Source organism: Oreochromis aureus, linkage group 7, assembly GCF_013358895.1.
Source record: "Oreochromis aureus strain Israel breed Guangdong linkage group 7, ZZ_aureus, whole genome shotgun sequence".
Classification (NCBI taxonomy): domain Eukaryota; kingdom Metazoa; phylum Chordata; class Actinopteri; order Cichliformes; family Cichlidae; genus Oreochromis; species Oreochromis aureus.
Window position 1 is genome coordinate 52394928 of NC_052948.1, and position 17992 is coordinate 52412919.

General features: G+C 38.3%; 1 protein-coding gene across 4 annotated transcripts in view; it reads left to right on the forward strand.

Annotated features, from left to right (window-relative positions):
• mast4 (microtubule associated serine/threonine kinase family member 4) overlaps positions 1 to 17992 on the forward strand; it is a 100743-nt gene that overhangs the window by 14439 nt on the left and 68312 nt on the right. For all 4 annotated transcript variants that reach the window (XM_039614695.1, XM_039614697.1, XM_039614696.1 and 1 more), the window contains exons 2-3: positions 3786 to 3939; positions 9980 to 10107. In XM_039614695.1, coding sequence (XP_039470629.1) covers positions 3786 to 3939; positions 9980 to 10107 — 282 coding nt within the window. The remainder of the gene's footprint in view (positions 1 to 3785; positions 3940 to 9979; positions 10108 to 17992) is intronic.

A 17992-nucleotide genomic window follows, 5' to 3' on the forward strand; every position in this document is an offset into this window, starting at 1 on the left:
ATATGAATCAAAGTAATCTGCTAGTTATAGTTAATAGGGCCAACTAACACAAGAGAAACGCTACACTGCTTCTCTTATTTAAAATAATTGATACATATGTACAGTGGAAAAGGCCAGAATGAGTCAGAAAAACAGCCTCGGGGAAAAGATGACGCCAAGCAAATGAAGTTATTGAGAAACAGAGAAGTTCTCCAAAATTGTACAACTTCCTTTTGCTGTAGAAGCATAAAGCAGTCATGTGCTCATTTTAATAGATTAAAGGACGTCCATCAGGTCATTGTACGTGTGCCACCTTCCATCGGTGGCATTCAGAAGTTAGGACTGAATGATGCAGGAGTTTCATTGTTTCACTGCATAACCGTAAGCTGCTTATTTATGCAGTGTCTGGTTATTATCTGTTTGCTTGAAAGTTACATAACCATCTGTTCATGTGTGATTATTTTAAATGTATTTGCCTTTAAACACCTGGGCACTGTTACACCAGCTGTTCAGAAGGTCACACTTTGCTAAATCATCACATTAGTTTTACTATTTCCACATCATTAAATTAGTGTTAGTCTTACTGAATTAGCTGCTACTTATGTTTACATATATTATTTACACTGAATTTTACACTCGCAAATGCTAGCTGTAATCGGGACAGCTCACTAAGTTAGATTTGCAAGAATTTTGTGAACCACGATCTTTTATTCTCTTTAAATTTTGTTTTGTTTTTTGCACATTTTGCACACTTGCAATTTATGTAGTCCCGTGTTAATTGTCTGTTACATGTAGCACCATTGGAGGAACGCTGTCTCGCTTCACTGTGTACTGTACCACTGCACATGGTTGAAATTACAATAAAGCCACTTAAATATCAGGATTCTTACATACCGTTTTATTTTATTTTTTTGTAGCAGACATGTGAACAGAGAATTATAGCTTGTTGTAGATATTTATGAGGCAATTTGCTGTTACTCCTGAGTTACTCCTTTCAAGTTACTAGCTCCTGAATGACTGCATGATTCCATTTATACTGAGAGTCAGCTCTACAGTCTCTTCTGATTTCTCCCTGCAACACCCGATTATTAGTAGGTTTTGAGAAAAACATTACCATTCAGAATTAGAAACTAAACATGAGTGAACCAATATTAAACAGTAGACAGTATCAGACTGAAAAACCCAAGCATATCTAACTTAAGGATTAGTTTTTGTTTAATATGATCAGTGACTTCATTGTAAACAGCTTGCACGACACTACCTCTAAAACACATTTCTTCATGTACTCGTGTTAATGATTTGCATCTTTTGCCCCTAAAACCATTTTAATGATGCCACAGATACTTCCTGTTTGCACAGTTGTTTGCTTTTGATGGGTCTGTGCTTCAGATTGAGAAACGGATAGTTTCCTAGCAACTATCTTGCACATTATTCAAGTGAGTGAGTCTGTTTTTAATGGTGCAACCTGATGTTGTAAATAAGGATTTAGCGAGACTGTGCATCCAATCCACTTAAAGCTGATGCAGCCAAATCCTGAGCTTAACAGATGACTGAACCTTTTAGTCTTCAAAGGACATTCAGATAGGAAACTGGAGGTTGCAGTGAACTACAGTATTCTTACTGTAACAAATGACCAGTGAAGAGTGTGGTGAAGACTTTAGACTGAGTACTGTGTTTTGAGATTCAATTTGAAAGGGTTCCTTGTATTTATCGCTCACTCGGCTTATGTAAAGCTTATCAGTATGTAGTGTGATATCAATGGGCCTGTCAAGCTATAGTACAGTTTTCATTAAAGAATGAATTGTTGTCATACAAAATCAAAAGTAATACTGGAATTAGGGCTTATTTAGATGAGTTGTAGGTGGTAGAGTGGAGCAATAGCAAGGATGTCCTGGTTTGAGTCCATGGTCTTCCTGCACCTGGAGGACTTCTCTCCAGCTACTCTGACATCCTCCCACAATGCAGATACATGCTTGTTAGGTTAGCTGGTGATTCTAAACTGTCTGTAGCTGTGTAGGTTGTCTGTCTCTCTGTGTTGGCTCTGCGATAGACTGGTAGCCTAACCAGGATAGACTTAATCAGGACCAATAAAATGTGTAAGTGTAACTCAAATATTGAAGTACAGAAGAAAAGTCTTTGTCGCTGTGTTTGTTTTAATAATATACACAGCATTACATGTGCTTAAATTGTATAGCAAATTTATTCTGTGAATACACACAGTACATTTAAGCCAGGGCTGTCCAGCTCCAGGCCTCAGTGGCTGGTGGCCTGCAGGTTTTAGATGTGTCTTTGATCCAGCTGATTTAAATGGCTCAATTTCCTCCTCAACATGTCTTGAAGTTCTCCAGAGGCCTGATAATGAACTAATCATTTGATTCAGGTGTGTGGACGCAGGGTGATATCTGATTTAAGCCATCCTTTTCCATGTACTGAACTCTATGTGCCACCTTGGTAAAAATGCATGTGTGTACTTACAGACAGCTAAAAGTCTATGCATTCTCCACTATGCTGCACGTGGCTTGCTGTTCATCATGTGTAACAGTTCTACAACTCAGACTGATATGCACATTGATATTTGCCCTCAGCACAAATAGAATATTATGTTTTAACAACGACGATTACTGTTGTAGAGCCTGGGCGTTTCAAAATCATGAGATCTTGATGGTACAGTCCTGTAAATTGTCCTGTTACTGTGTGCTTATTGTTGATAATCTGTTTTAGTACCAGCGGGTACTTTATTGTTAAGTTTATTTATTTAGCATTTCAAAAGTACAGCTATTATTTGCTCATGCTATTTCTTTCTTTTTACTATATAGCTGTCGCCTTAGACTTCTGTATTTACTGTGAGCTCATGTCACCCTACAGAGGGTTCGTTTTCATTGTCCTTCATAGACTTAGGATCATGAATCATCCCACAGAGAAGCAAAGGGCATTTCCTTCCACAGAGTGCTCTCAGCCTTGTATGTCTTTGTATTCTCAGGGAGGGCCTCTTCCTAGGTTTTATTTGTTCTGAGCTTCATACAAGGTATTATCTTCTGAGAATACAATGGACTTCTGTAATGTGTTGTGCTTGTATCATGAGGAGTGTTAGCAATGGATTTTAAACCTGCCATATTTCTTGACATAAACAGCTGGGCATTTTTCTTTGAAACATTTCTCATGAATTATGAATAATGAAAGCACACTGAGTACTTAGACTGTCATGTAACCACACCCTTTCACATTCAGTGTTCTTGAACAAAGAATGACATTTGGAATTAATCAGATGTTGCTACAAGCTCTTTGCTGAACGTTTCTTTTCTGGAAAACACTCTGGCAATTCCCTTTCAATATTGTCTGAGAAGTCCAAACCTTTCCTTGGGTTTTCCTGATGTATTTAGATTCACAGCTCTGCAGGTCTCCTTCAGCAAAGAGTCTTTAATGACCAGAAGTAAACTGACACACACACACATTTATACTTGATGTGTGTGAGATGGATACTTACCCTATACTCGATGGGGTAAGTATCTCGCCCGAGATACTATCCAAGCATGCAGACTGGGGCAGATGGGATCAAACTGCCAACCTTTTGATTAGTAGGTGACCTGCTCTACCACGTGAGCTACAGCCACCCCAAGATAGAAAATCATTCTTAAAATGGAACATACTATTACTGATTAAATGCTGAAAAAATATCATACAAGCTAAAATTCTTTTTTTCATGATATAAAAGTTTATTTTGGAACTTCGCACTTGTATTGCTTTGCCTCCAAAAAAGTTTGCTAAATTTAATTCTTCAATGCTTTGCGCCTTTTTCCTTTTCCTAGTTTGACAACATCCTCTACCCACCCTCCACATACCTCAGGAAGTCCAGTAACCCAGAGCTGACACATGGGTTAAGTCCTGCACTCAAATTTAAACGACATCTCAGTGAGGATGGAAGAAACATTAGAAGGAGGAGCCTTGGAGGTGGACTCACAGGTAATGTTTTTTTTAAGTTCTCACTAGTTTGATTTACACTGAAAGATTAACATCATCCATGAGCAAGTGCTGACAGATCGTAGCATTTGTTTTCGTCTTTGGTTCTGGAAAGTTTTGTCCTTTGGGGCTGCCTTTTCGGTTGTGTTCCTGTATTCCCATAATATTATGACTCATAGTCTGGGTACACAAATAATAAACATATGGCATACACTCTTTAAAACCACTTAAGAGGAGAGTTTGTGTATTTTTGTACAGCCTGATTTCCTTCACTGTAATTAAGCTTTCTCTGTGTAACCAAAACATTAATAAAAACTCCACATGAAGGATCCAGTAAGCAAACATAAAAGTCCCTCATCAAATCACTTAATAATTCCCCACTCAGTGAAATGTACCTTCATATTTAATTTTCACCACTTCCCACTGTTTGAAAATGTATTCAGAGTGGTTGACCCCAGAGACAGAGGCAACACTTAATCATTCAAACATAACTGTCTAAAAATTCTTAACCAGCTATTGCTTAAAAAAAACAAAACAAAAAAACATTTGGCTGATCCAACATGGGAATGAAAAGGTCTTTAATCCAGAACATGTTTTCCCTCTTATCTATAGTTATTAGCAGCTATGGAGATGTTTTTGCTTTCAATTATTACTGGCTTTGTAGCACAGTGGAATTTAATTTATGGAGTTAAGAGCATTGAAAAGTGACTTTAAAATGTATTTCCAGAAGCTGCCTTGGTTACTCGGAATAATCGGGATAATCCACAGATCCTACTGTGAACAATTTTCAGTGTTACTGTGTGCCTGTGTGTTACTGTGTGCCTGTGTGTTACTGTGTGCCTGTGTGTTACTCTCAGAGAGCATTGCCTGAGGAATTCAACAAAAGTTTCACCCTTTTACAGGAAAAAATTCGAGAATGCATCAGTGATGCATCAGTTCCTGAAGCCAAAATGATTACATCATCATCTGCAGACGCCACAGATCTGTCTTAAATACCACTAAACTGGACACCTTGCGAAACTGTAAAACATAACAGTATCGTTGTGGAATTATGCGCAGGCTATTTGCTGGCATTATGTGGGGTTTTACAGAACATGTTTTCTCACGATGAACAGTGAGTTCAAAAATGTTTGGTCAGGGGCGGCATGTGGTTGGAAAAGGGTGAAGTCATAAACATTAGAGCAGCACTCGGGCCTTTTAACCATTTGAATATATGCGGAAATAGCTGTACTGGAATAGCTGTTGTACATTTAAACACAAGAAAGCTATTTGAAAAATATTTGGCATTAGAAGCAAAGTCTCCATCACTGCCAACCGGTGGCAGCAGATAGCTGCACCTCCCAGAGCCTGGTTCAGCCGTTTCTTTCTCCAGACATTTCTTCCTGTTAGAAGGGAGTTTTCTCTGTCGCCAAGTGCTTGGTCATTTCATTGTTTTCTCTTTATTATTGAAGGGTCTTTACCTTAAAATGTAAAGCACCTTAAGGTGACTGTTGTTGTGATTTGGCGCTATATAAATACAATTGAATTGAATGGTAAATTGCCCACTTTAAAGTTAATTCTGTTAGTAACTCTTAGTATAGTCAACACATATATTTACATGTGTTATCAGCTGGATGCACTGATCCAAACCATTCTGATATGTTACCTTAACTTTGGATATCAGCCAATACTGAGTACTGATCCACAATACAAGTGTGGCATAAATAACCTTAATTCCTCACTCTGAGACCGACATTCATTATTTTATGTGAAGGACAACATCACGCTTGACTGAAACACTGCCTTAAGCCCATTTTCACCCATAACAAATCTTTTAGTCAGGTTCAAATATTGGATCAGTGCATACACCTGTGGAAGTAAAATCATAGAAACTCTGTCACTGTCAGAGAGCGCTGTGGAAAATAAAATGCAACAAATACTTCAAGTTTCAGTATCTGTCTGGATATATCAGTGGGTGTCTGAACTGTTGGAGATGGAGACAAGTGTCAGATAAAAGGAAAACCACTTCATGTTCTGCTGTGAGGGGCACTTTGCTCATATTTTGGATCTACGTGGAATTAAGAGTTGCTGCTAACAAGTACTAAGTCATTCTGAGTGAGTACCTTTATTCTATAATGTATCATCTGGGATTATAGTAACTTTATCCAAATGGGACCAGGTGTCGCTCACTCATCAAGACACAAAATGAATGTCTTTTGAAAGAATGGTGTTTCATCCTTACACTAGGCCAATTTAAGTGGTGGCCAGCACCACTTTTTATTATTATGTTTGTTTGGTTTTTATTTTTTATTTTTTGCTGTGCTCACTGGCCTTGTTTGCTTCCATTCAGTAATTGGAAGCCCCTTGACTTTGAACAGCTTATTTTTTCCCTTGTGACGTATTTATGGAGCCCCAGCTCGCTAATTAAAATGCTAACCTTTTAACATTCAGTAGAAAATTGTTTTCATCAGGTGCAGCTTTGAATAAAAGGATTAGCTTTTACTAATAGGGCTGCATAAAACATAAGACTAAACAAACTGCACACCGCAAGTTACCTTTTCCTGTCTAGAACAAGATGAGTGTGATGTTTTTGTTTCTTACTCAAAATGTATTTTTCTTGGGTTTTGCTATAGATTATTTGTGCTTGCAGCATGCAGGGTACTGACTGCTTTTGAAAAGTTGTTGATTACAGTGTGCTTCAGTGATGTATACAGTATCAAAATGGAAAAGTTTTTAAAATCAGTGAGTCTTTAGCCTAACAGTACAACTGCAGACCCAACATGCCTGGGTCAGGGCAGTACTTGTAATCTTTAGAGAAATCCATATCATGCACTCGGTTTTAAGACCAGTATAGTCAAATCTTTGTATTCATATAAAAACTAGGGTCAGCTTTCAATACACTTAATACAGAAGGGCTTGAGATATAAACAGGATGAGGAGTGTTTCTCTCCTGGTAATGCGAAAATTGTGACAAAACAGTGTATTTTAATCTCTTAAATTTAGACAAGTTGGACTAAATTGAATTTGAAGGTTAAACAGGTTGCTTCTTTTACCCTTCAAGGTTCTGGAAGCATGCATGAACATAGTAATAGGTTAGATTCAAATTGAATGTTAAACTGAAGCAGTGTGTGTGTAGAGACTCTAATTTGTTTCAGTATATTTCACATGATGGTTCAAAGAGGTGTGGTTGAAAGATCTAGGAAATGACCTTTCAAATACCTGTTCAAAATCTAAATAAAACTGCCCCCCTGATACCCCTGTTTCTGAAAGTGTTGACTAGTGTGTGACAGATTTCCTTTGTGCTGGGATGTGATGGGCTCTAGTGAGGAAAACATTTGCTGGTAAGGAAGGAAGGACTTTAATTTTCCCTCCTCATCCTGTTTGGTCTCCCCTCAGTTCTCTTGGTTTTAAAGCAGTGATCACAGTGCAACTGTCAGGATAACAGCAGCACAATAGGCAAATATGAGCAGATAGCATTATTTATTACAAAGCAGTTGTCTGACTAAAGCCCAAAACTGATATTCATAGTTAGTCTGCTATGGAAAAGAAACAGCAGATTAATTAAAAAACAAAAACAAAACAAAAAACAGCTTATTTTTCCAAACATTTAATTTTCCCTTTAATATGAATTTTCTGCAGAAGCTTGAGAAGGAAGATGAGATTTACAACTACTATATCAGTACTGTCTTTATTGCCCAACAACAATAAAAGCCAACATTTCACTGTATCTACTTTGGAGGTTATTTAAGGGTCAGGTCTGCTGATTTACTCCCATATGGGAGTGAAATCAACAGCTGAGTTTCAGAAAACAACATTTAGAGATCTATAATGAACCACAGTGGTTAGAAAAATATCGATAAGTAAAATAATATGTTGTCATGAACGTAACAGAAATGTTTACTGTATGCAACTGATCGAATTAATTCTGTAAATGTTCCAAATTTCTGAACATTGCATTATGGTACGCTTGTAGTGGGAGAGTAATGCCATAATGCAATTACTGCCTATCCTAGATTATACAGTGGTCCACTTGTGATACATCAGATTGCATAATCATAATTGCATTGCATTACTCACCAGCATGCAATTAAGATAAAACATTTGAGAGAAATGTCACAGACACAATGTCACACTTACCTGGTTACAGGGCAGGTAATTGCTACCCGCATGTATACATCTGGTGTTGTGCCCAGCAACAGCTGTAGCTGTAGTTGGGCACAACAGAGACATTTAACTACTGAGGGTATTAAAGCTGAGACTAAAAATAATAGAATCCATGTACTATTATGATGATAGATTTTTATATTCTTACTTAAAATAAGATTGCTTTAATCGTTTTGATAATCATCATCAGTAGCGCTCATAAAGCTCATTTAGAAAAGTGTTTGATCTCGACAGAAAAGCAAATTTGTTGAATTTATGTAATTAACATGAAATTAATTGGGAATGTTGAAAGTGACTGAGTTATTAATGACATCGTAGCTCATTAATTTTTAAATGGAAACTCTTTAGAGGCCCGTTTTCAGCTCCTCTTAAACTCATTGTTTTATCTAATGTCAACATGTGTTGTTCTTTCCAGAAAACGGGAACAGTTCTAAGAGACTCTGAGCTTTTTAGCAGGAGTGTAGGTTTCAAACTGAAAATGAAATTAAAACGTCTTCTGGAGATAGATGCATCTTGAATAGCATTATTGTTTCAATTCAGATTTTGCTGTTAGCAAAGCAGTGAGTTGACAAACTTCCCTTTTTAGCTTATCTTAAGCCTAACACACCTGATAAATGGACGCCTGCTTCAGGCTAAATGTTGTTGACATACCCTCTCCCTTTCTGTTTTGAGCTCAGCCTTCTTATCTTTCCTTCCTTCTTGCTGTTCTTCTGTTTCTGCTGTAAACTGAACGTGACACTAAAATACACACTTGTGGATAAAAGACGAGACATTTTTTTCAAATTCATGAAAATCCAGTTGCACAATGAAGTCTGCTAATTTAAATGGTGAGCTTTTGAATTAGCCTTAATCTTTGCCCTGCCTTTGTATGCTGAGGATTTATAATAGAAGATGGCAGATTAAAGTGGGTGAGAGGTAAAAGTAGAATTGGTGCCATCTAGCTGCCATATTCAGCTTTGCAAAGAATATTGTTGTGCAGGAGTGCTATCGTTAAAACTTATAGGGCCACCCATTTGTTCACTTTTAGTAAACTGTGGTGGCCCTGTTAGTTAGTTTTCCCCCTTCTGGCTTAATCTAAACCTTTGACATCCTGCCTGGCTGTTGGAAATTCAGCTTAGCATGTTCAACAAGAGCAGAAAGATTTTCTTGTCTTTCCTGTTACTGGTTTGACATTTGACCTGTAGTCTCCCTGTTTTCTTCCTGTGGTCATGGATTATCAGGCTGTGTAAAGGTTTCTGGCTTTATATTTAGACACTTTGAAATGGTATAAATTTATTTTAATTTTAATTTTTTTTTTTTTTTTTTTAAACAGTCCCTGTTAAGAAGTTTTGTGCTTACCTGGTTGAGCGGAAGCTTCTTTAGGCTCGGGTCCGCCAAGGACTGTTTCCTGTGTGCCACTCCTGTCCGACTCTCACCCTGCTTTCCAGTCTACTCTGTAACTATTCTGTGCAGTAAAAGCTATTGTTACAAAAAGTTATGAGAGTAAGTTATTATGTAAAAACAAAGGAGTGCATAATAATGGGTCAAAAGGTTGCTTTGGGGGCCTGTAACTCAGAAGAATGCTCATAGTATGAGTGATTAGGAAATGCTTGTGAATAAGCTGGTGTAATTGGACCTTGTTTAATGGTTTCACCTGTGTTAGGTTGTTTTTCTCAAAACTGAGGTAAAAATCTGAGATGAAAGATGAAAAACATCTAAGCTTCAAATTTTGTCTTCTTTTAATTTTCATTTTTTTGTGAAATTATATCAAACAACTCTAAATCTTAGCAAGATGGTGTGTTTACAATGTCATCCACATTTATCAGAATATTCATTTATTTCCGGTAGTTCTCAAATATAATTGAGTAAAAACTGTCACTGTGCTTGTGTTCAGTGTTTTTTCTCCTGTTTTGTTTTGCAGGAAAGTATCTCCTGCTACCCACTAACCTTCAGCAGACAGCTGGGCAGGCGTCATCTGAGATGTCTAACCTGGTTCGAATGCATTCCCTGAACCTTGGAAAGTCAGACCCCTCGCTCACCTCCAGCGTGGTGAGTAATTCATTATGTCAGCCACTGTGAAATCTGTTACCCTGATTCAGGCAGACACAAAAGCCGCTGTTTGTGAATTTCACTAAACCAGTTGTTTCATAATATTGGTCCCACCCCCGAAACATATACGTTGCATATAAGCAGAGTGTCTGATACAGTATATTAGATACATTAAGAGGGTTTTTCTTATATTTTCCTCCCTCAGACAGTCAGACATAAACATAGTAGCACATATGCCATTAAATGTTCCCCTCAGCCAAACCTTCCCTAAATCCTACTAAAATTTAAAGTATGTTTTAACAAACACTTTGAAATGACAAAATTATAAATCAATCCAAAATCAACTTAATCAAAAATAACTGAACATTATTCTTCTTAATGCTTAAAGCTAGCTCGCTATTTGTTTTTGCAAGTGTACAATAATTCAAAAAATAAAACCGCAAAAACCAAAAAAGGTATAATTAGTTGCTTATTAGTGTGAGCCAATATCAAGATTTCCAGGTAAGTGTACCTCCTGCTGTGACTAACACTAACAGTTTTTTCATGGGTTTTATTTTTAGTTTCATGTATTTCCACTGACCTGTGGTCTAGCCAATGACCTGTATGTTTTTCTTAATGACTGTATCCTGTCACAACTGACAGATAATGAAACGCTTGATTGCGTTGTTTGTTCTGTAAATGTTTCTATTTCTGTTTATAAACCGGTTTACATTTCTGCATTTTCTGTGGATACAGTATATGACAGACTGCACATGAACAACATCAGTATTCCTATTGTACCAGATGCACAAAGGCAATTTTAAACTGGTGCATATCTGTGTAGTTTAAAGTCTAAACATTAAAAAAAAGGAGATGATGTTGATTGAGGTCCAAGTGCATGTGTGCTTTGACATAAATTGCGTCATGAAGACAGACCTGACCTTCACTGTGCTCCCGCTCGGTTCTTTGAGATGACACTGATAGATACTCTGATGCCGTATTGTGATCTTATTATCTCAGGAGCAAGATGCAATCAAAGGAAGAGGCTAATCTAATGCTGTTAACCTATGAGTCATTTCTGTGTGTGCTTACTATCGGTTACAGAAAAGGTTAATGTAATAAAAAAAAAAACGTGAGATGTATGTTTGTATGCACAGGTGTGTCTCCGCTTACTTTAGAGTCACTGTGAAAGCACATTTTTGCTAACTGATGCTGAGTGATCACAGTGGGTTCACCCTAAAACAGGCACTGTAACCCCAGCTTGAGGGTGTCTGTTTTTCAAATGACTCATTATTTCATGGTGACAGTTTTTACATTAATGACAATGCTGCAGTCATCCTGATGGTCTGTTTTGTCAAATAGACATATGTTATGTAGTTTGATAAACTCCAAAATGTAAATATTCTGCTGTTTTTAATCTAACAAATTTTGTCTTGGTACAAGTCAGGTGTAAAATATCCGACCTGCTTCCTTACACTTGGGGGCGCCAGTGCATTTTCAGCATGTGAAACTTAAATACATGTGCCCTTGTGCTTGTAAAAGCCTCACATTTTCCCTTTGGTCATTGTGCCCTGTACTGGGAATGAATACATGATTTGCTGTAACTTAATTCTCATGTGAAGATGTCCTTCAGCTAATGTGTTCAATCAGTTTGACATCTGTGACTTTTATGTTATGTGTTATTGTAACACATCCCTTGTACACAATGAGCATTAGATCAAATACTTGGTTAAACTATCATTGACAAAAATCTTCCTGTCTCAGCAGATTTGTATTAGGCTACTAAGACACAGTGCCACATTTATCAGGTTCTGTTTATCCGGTGTGTTAACATAAGTGCATTTGTATCATTGTGAGCCCAGATTGAGTCAAAAGTCAATTTTGTGTACTCATAGCGTAGTCTGTAAGGCCATGGGGCCCTAAGAGGCTAACATACAATTTTTTCAAGCGATAGTTTTGTGGTTTTTAAAAAGTCTTCTTTGTAGGATCTCCTAAGACATGTTTAAGGTCAGTGAAAGATTGGGGACTTGGTTCAACCTCTGAAAATAATTCAAGTGTAACCAAACCTCTTTTGTTGCTTTAGCTTGCAGAAAGATAGTGCCTCCCATACAAATGTAATGAGGGAAGAACAATGTTAAGTGGTGGAGTGTTGAGTGTTCAGGAGAGTCCCGTGATCGAGCTGTGACAGACTTTCATAATGGGATTAATGTGTTCCAAAAAGCTGCTGCTGTATTGTGCTGTAGTTGTGTGGTCTCAATAAATTTTATATTTGTAACTTAAATGAATCAGGTCAGCGGGGAAATGACACTGGACAAGTATTGTAAATTATTTAGGAGCCATGAAAATTAACGTGCATCATTTGTTGTTAATGACTTTACAAAAAAATGCATCACCCCTTTTCAACTGCAAATTATGCCCTCATATGGGCATATGGACGCATCTCATCCATCCATATGTTCTATGGACGCATGAGACGAGCCCTCTTGTTTGTAGTATTCCCACAGTATTTTAATTTATTTAATAAAATGTTGATAATGATTATCACCATGCAAAATATTGCGATATATTATGTTATATTGATCCATTCCCTAATATTTACTTATTAAAAGATATGTTTTGAAACCTGTCTAACTGACAAAGACTTGATTATTCTTAAACGTGTACGTCTTTACAGCCCGGTCTTCTTTTTGTATGTATACAACGTATGGCCAGGTGTTATCGTTGTGCCTTTAGGAACAAAGATTGTGCCATTCTCTTCTGCTGATTCTTATTCTAAACACTGTTTGCATGACTCTGGTGACTCTGTGCTTAACGGCAGGAGAAAATGAAATACTGGTGACCGCTGCCCGGATACGGTGTTGTGTGGACACAAGCTGAATGGCTGATGTGTTGCTATATCTTAACAGTATCTTTTGAAGTCGGCTGCACTGACACCTTAGGGGTTCATCTACAGCCACTGTATTAGCCTGCCTTCAGAATGAGCTTAGAAAACATGTTGAATTGGCTGACCTTGAGAGAGGAGCAAAATGGATGAATATCTCAGCTTCTAGTCGATCTAAATGTGCTCTTTCTTGGTTTTCTTCTTACAGTTTTCATTTGATTTAATTTTGGTAATTTCACACTTATTTTCTAAATGAATATTTCCCTGCTTTGGAGGGCTCACTTTGCCTGAATATCATTTTAGGGTGCAAACTCTTAAACAGTCTACTTCAACATGAAAAGATTATTCCTGTCACTTAGACCATGCAGGCAGAATGACATTTGTCATAGTCATGGTTAAATGATTGTGAAGCCCTCCAGTCCTCGGCTATAATGACAATGAATGAATGGAGGTCTGCCAGAATACAGACTCTGTTGTAACCTGTCATTGTTGTCAGTTGTAACCCTGGTTAGATTTGGCAGATGCATTCATGTCTGAAGAGACTTGTTGCCAGAGTTGGATGCTTTCTTGGTTTTCTATGACTACCACAAAGGTGGTTTTCATTACTTTGTACTCTGGCAGGGGTTTTGTATAAATATGTTTATCAGGAAATGGCATTAAAACTGTACAAGATACAGTTAACATCATACTAAAGGCATAATTCTACAATGCCTGTGGTTAGACAGCTCATTGGTTTCTTTTCTGGATCTTCTATGGATAATTTCCTTTTTTTGCAGACGTTTCTAATGTTCATCCAGTGACAGTCTAGGGACCTTGTTCATCTTCTGACTTTTGCTCTCCCAGCACCAATGGGTTGATATTGTTTAGTGGTTTGAGTCAAATGTCTGCTTGATGGATTTCCATTTTGTTAAGTTTGACTTGTATTTGGTGTAATCAAACCACATACGAACAGGACGTGGCACCTCATCGGAAATTGTTTAAAAAGGATACAGTACAAACGTGAAAGAATACAAACATACTAAACTGAGATATTATTTAACTTGCCAAGAATCAGCATGTAATTTCTTGCTCACATTAGAAGTTAGCTAAAGGCAGGCTCCATGTTAATATTCCTATCCTATATTTAGGTTATTTGTTTTTACTTCGTCTCCTTCAATTTGTTTTTTATCTGAGCACAAAAGCACCTCCTTTGCACAGATAACCTCAAGATCTCACAGCAATGTTTTACCCCTTTACCTCACTGGATTGCTGTTATTGCTCTTTGCCTTTTCTGTCCATCATGGTTTTCCATCATGCCCCTGAGTGTGCATGGTTTTTGAGTAGCGTGGCCCATCTCTCTTGACTGTGATGCTCTTTGGCAGAAAATCAATACCTCACTTCTGGTGTGATATGGAGATAAGACTGTCATAATCCTGATGTTGTGCCTTTGTGGACTCTCGTTTTCGCTCGTAATTGTCAGTCACTGATGTCCTTTACTGATATCATTGTAGTTTGAGTAGTTTGTGTTTGCAAAGAAGGAAATGCAGTTTATGTCAAGGCACACAAGGAAGAGTTGTGCCATAAATAGGCAATTACAGATGTTATTGTCTATTGTAAACCAGATGCTGAGATGTTTGTACTTCCTTTTTTTGAGGACATTGAGTGACATATTGCTTTCTCTAGCTCTCTACCCAAACCATCACAGCTGGTATGTGCTGTGCTGGTTTGGGTTACCACAACCGTCTCACTGACCAAAATCTACACTAAACCTGAATATAAATAACCAACCAACCAAATAAATTAAGCCATCCAGACATCTGTCTTCGGCTGCTTATCCCGGGTTAAGGACATGTGGGAGAAGTCTAAACAGAGAAGATCAGACATTCTTCTCTCTGGGCTACCTCTTATCATCCAAGGGACACCAAATTGTTCGCAAGACAGCAGCAAAACATAATCTCTCCAGCGAGTCTTGGGTTTGCCCTAGGGGTTCTTTCCAGAGTAGGACATGCCTGAAACACCTCGCCTAGGAGGCGTCCAGAGGACATCCTAATCAGATGCCTGAACTACCCTAACTGGCTCCTTTCGATGTGGAAGAGCAGCAGCTCTACTCAGTCCCTCTTCAATGACGAAGTTACTCACTTCGCTGTATCTCTAAGGTAGAGCCCAGCTACGCTTCGAAGGAAACTGGTTTCCACCGCTTGTATCTGCGACCTCATTCTTTTGGTCACTACCCAGAGTTCGTGACCATAGTTGAGGGTAGGAACGTAGATTGACCTTTAAACCGTCAAATATCATCTTATGGAGGGATTTGTATTTTTATTTACATGGCCACTCAGTGTTGTCCAAATTTGAAAAAAAAAAAAAAAAAAAAAAAAGAGGAATAGAGAGTGATGCTTTGTGGCTTCTTGTTTTAAAGGTTTAAGGCTTACTTCACTCACAGGCTGTCAGTTTTTGGCCTTAGTATGGCTGACCCTGATTTGTATGGAGGGAATACACTCTTTCTAGTCTTACTGCTTTCTTCACATGCCATGTCCCTTCTCTGCCTGCCTTATATCTGCAGGTTACCTATTGGTCTGATAAGCCCGGGCAGAGTAGAGGCTGTGGGTCACTCAATCAGCACTCTCAGTGCCAGCTCTCCCTTTTTTCTCCAGAGGTAGTGAAAACAACCTCAGCTGTGCACCCGCCAGGAGGAAATGAGTCACAGACAACCCCTGGACTTTTCCCAGAGGCTTTTCTGTAGCCCTGCTCTGAGGCCATTGGCTCAAACTGTCTGCCTCAAAGCCTCAAAACCTCAAAACCCTAAACCCATGTCAAAGCAGCTTTACTTTGTCTGATTTTATTTTCTGAAAGCTGTCCACAATGGGCTTTTTGATTTCTATTTATTTTAGAATTTTATATGTGGCTATTTAGGCATTTAGATTAGCATCTATACTATGTCAATGACACAGTGTAATAAGTAGATAATAAAAGTGTTCTTTTTGTGAAACAGTTTCATGTAATAATTTTTAGATTGATGTCTTCAGAATTTTTATATAACTATAAACTATAACTGTCCTTGTGTACTTTGATCCAGTATTTGGGATTTTCCTTTCCATAATTAGAATGTGCAGTCTAAGTTCTTGGACAGCACCTATGAAAATCAGAATTATTGCCTGATGTTATTTGTCTGATCTCTACACTTTCCTCTTCTTGTGCACCTATGGGCCACTTCCACTTTTGTTTTCATCTTTTGAAATTGCTTCTAAGAACACTTGAAGTGCATTTCTTGCACTTGTACCTCTGAGAGAGACTTGGTCAAATCAGCAACTCTTTTATTTCAGTGTCATTGTGTGCAAGAGAATAAACAATGGCATGCGACATATTTTTGGTTTGTTTTCATAGAATGTCCTCAGACGTCTCAGGACGTTACAGTAGAATTCTAGGTTCAATGAGCATGCTCCTGGATGAAGTTGTGATCTGATGTGCTGAATTTGGGCTCAAGCTATGGACTATTCCCTTGAAAACTGTAAAGAAGAGGAAAAGGCTCACAGAGTGAACTGAAAACAGCAGAAGCACAAAAAGTGGTGCAGAGGTGCACATGAAGATGACCTCATAATATGCCTTAGGCAAACCCGAGACTATTGTGTGGAATGACTGCTACCACAGCTGGAGAAGATGCAAGGGATTTTCAGACAGGTGACCACTATGTCAACTTTAACATGAGATTACCTTTAAAACTAAGAGTTGCTGTTGAGATCCGTGTTTAGAGACACCGTGGTTGTCTTTTAATGGAATATTAATGACCACTAAATTCTGGTGTGCTATGTAATACTTGTTGCTTGCACAGAAAAATATGCTAAGCAACAAGTTTAACATCCAGTATGATGGAAAGCAGTGTAATTGTGCTTGTGAAGATGAATTAAAGAGGAGAGTTGCTCCTTGTATTTATCAAAATATTTCTTAATTGTCTGTCAGGTGTTGTCATCGGGTGTTGCTTAATTGTTTTGACATTAGTAGCTGCTGAGATTCTTTCAGTGGCTGTGTACAATAGAAAAATCTGGGCTTTGTGTACTGAATAAGACAAATGACCCCTCCCTTGTGTTCCTGCTGCTCTTCATCTTCATTTTGAGCCCAATGTGGAATTTTCTTAATTGTTCCTTCAAGCAGTCACAGACTGAGCAGCGGCTTGAGACATAACAGGATTCTTTAATTCCCGCAGGTAATCTGAAGGCCATTGTTCAAGCTGAAAAAGTTGACTACTGTAATCCTTGTTCTCTGAGGTATTATGGGGTTTATTCAAAAACAACCCGATTACCCAAGCACAGACCTGGACTTTTTGCTCTCTTCCTTATCAGCACAGTAATACAAATGACTGCTGCCCCCCAGCCCCTGCACCAGTTCATCAGCTTTCTGTTGTACAGGTTTCAAGATGAGAAAAAGTTGATGTAGTGGTCACCTGTGCGACAATCCCTTGCACCTTCTCCACCAGCTGTGGTAGCCATCATTCCAGGCGTTAGTCTCTAAGATGAATCTTTTGAGCTTGGCTGGAGATGAGGAGAATGGAAGGGGCCCACTTAATATTCACAGAGCAGTACCACAGTGAATGGAAATGAGTGAGAGAGGGTGAAAAAGAGGAGGGGGGGGCACGAAAAACACAGACTGAAACAGAATGCAAAATTGCAAGATCAAATTGGCAGCGTGGTACATGGAAACAACTTACTTTACAAATGCTAATAATTCAGGATGGCGTGGGGACATGGAGTTAGTGAGTGTGAAGATCTGTGATCACTTACCGACTGCCTCAAAACTCATTTCTTTGGAGCTGTACCAGTGCATGAAATTGCTGGAAATTGACACTGGATATATGTAGCAGGTTGTGCCAGTTGATTTCAGCATGGTGATGATTCTGTGTTGGGTTCTTTAGAATGAAGGAAGCATTGCATGCGTGCGAATTGGCTCGCATTTTTGCATTTTGTAACATTTCCACAGCTAGTTTAAAAGGGTGTAGCGCAGCAACAGTATGAGGCTGGTTGTAATTTTCCTTTTTTTTCCCTTTCCCCTCCCCTG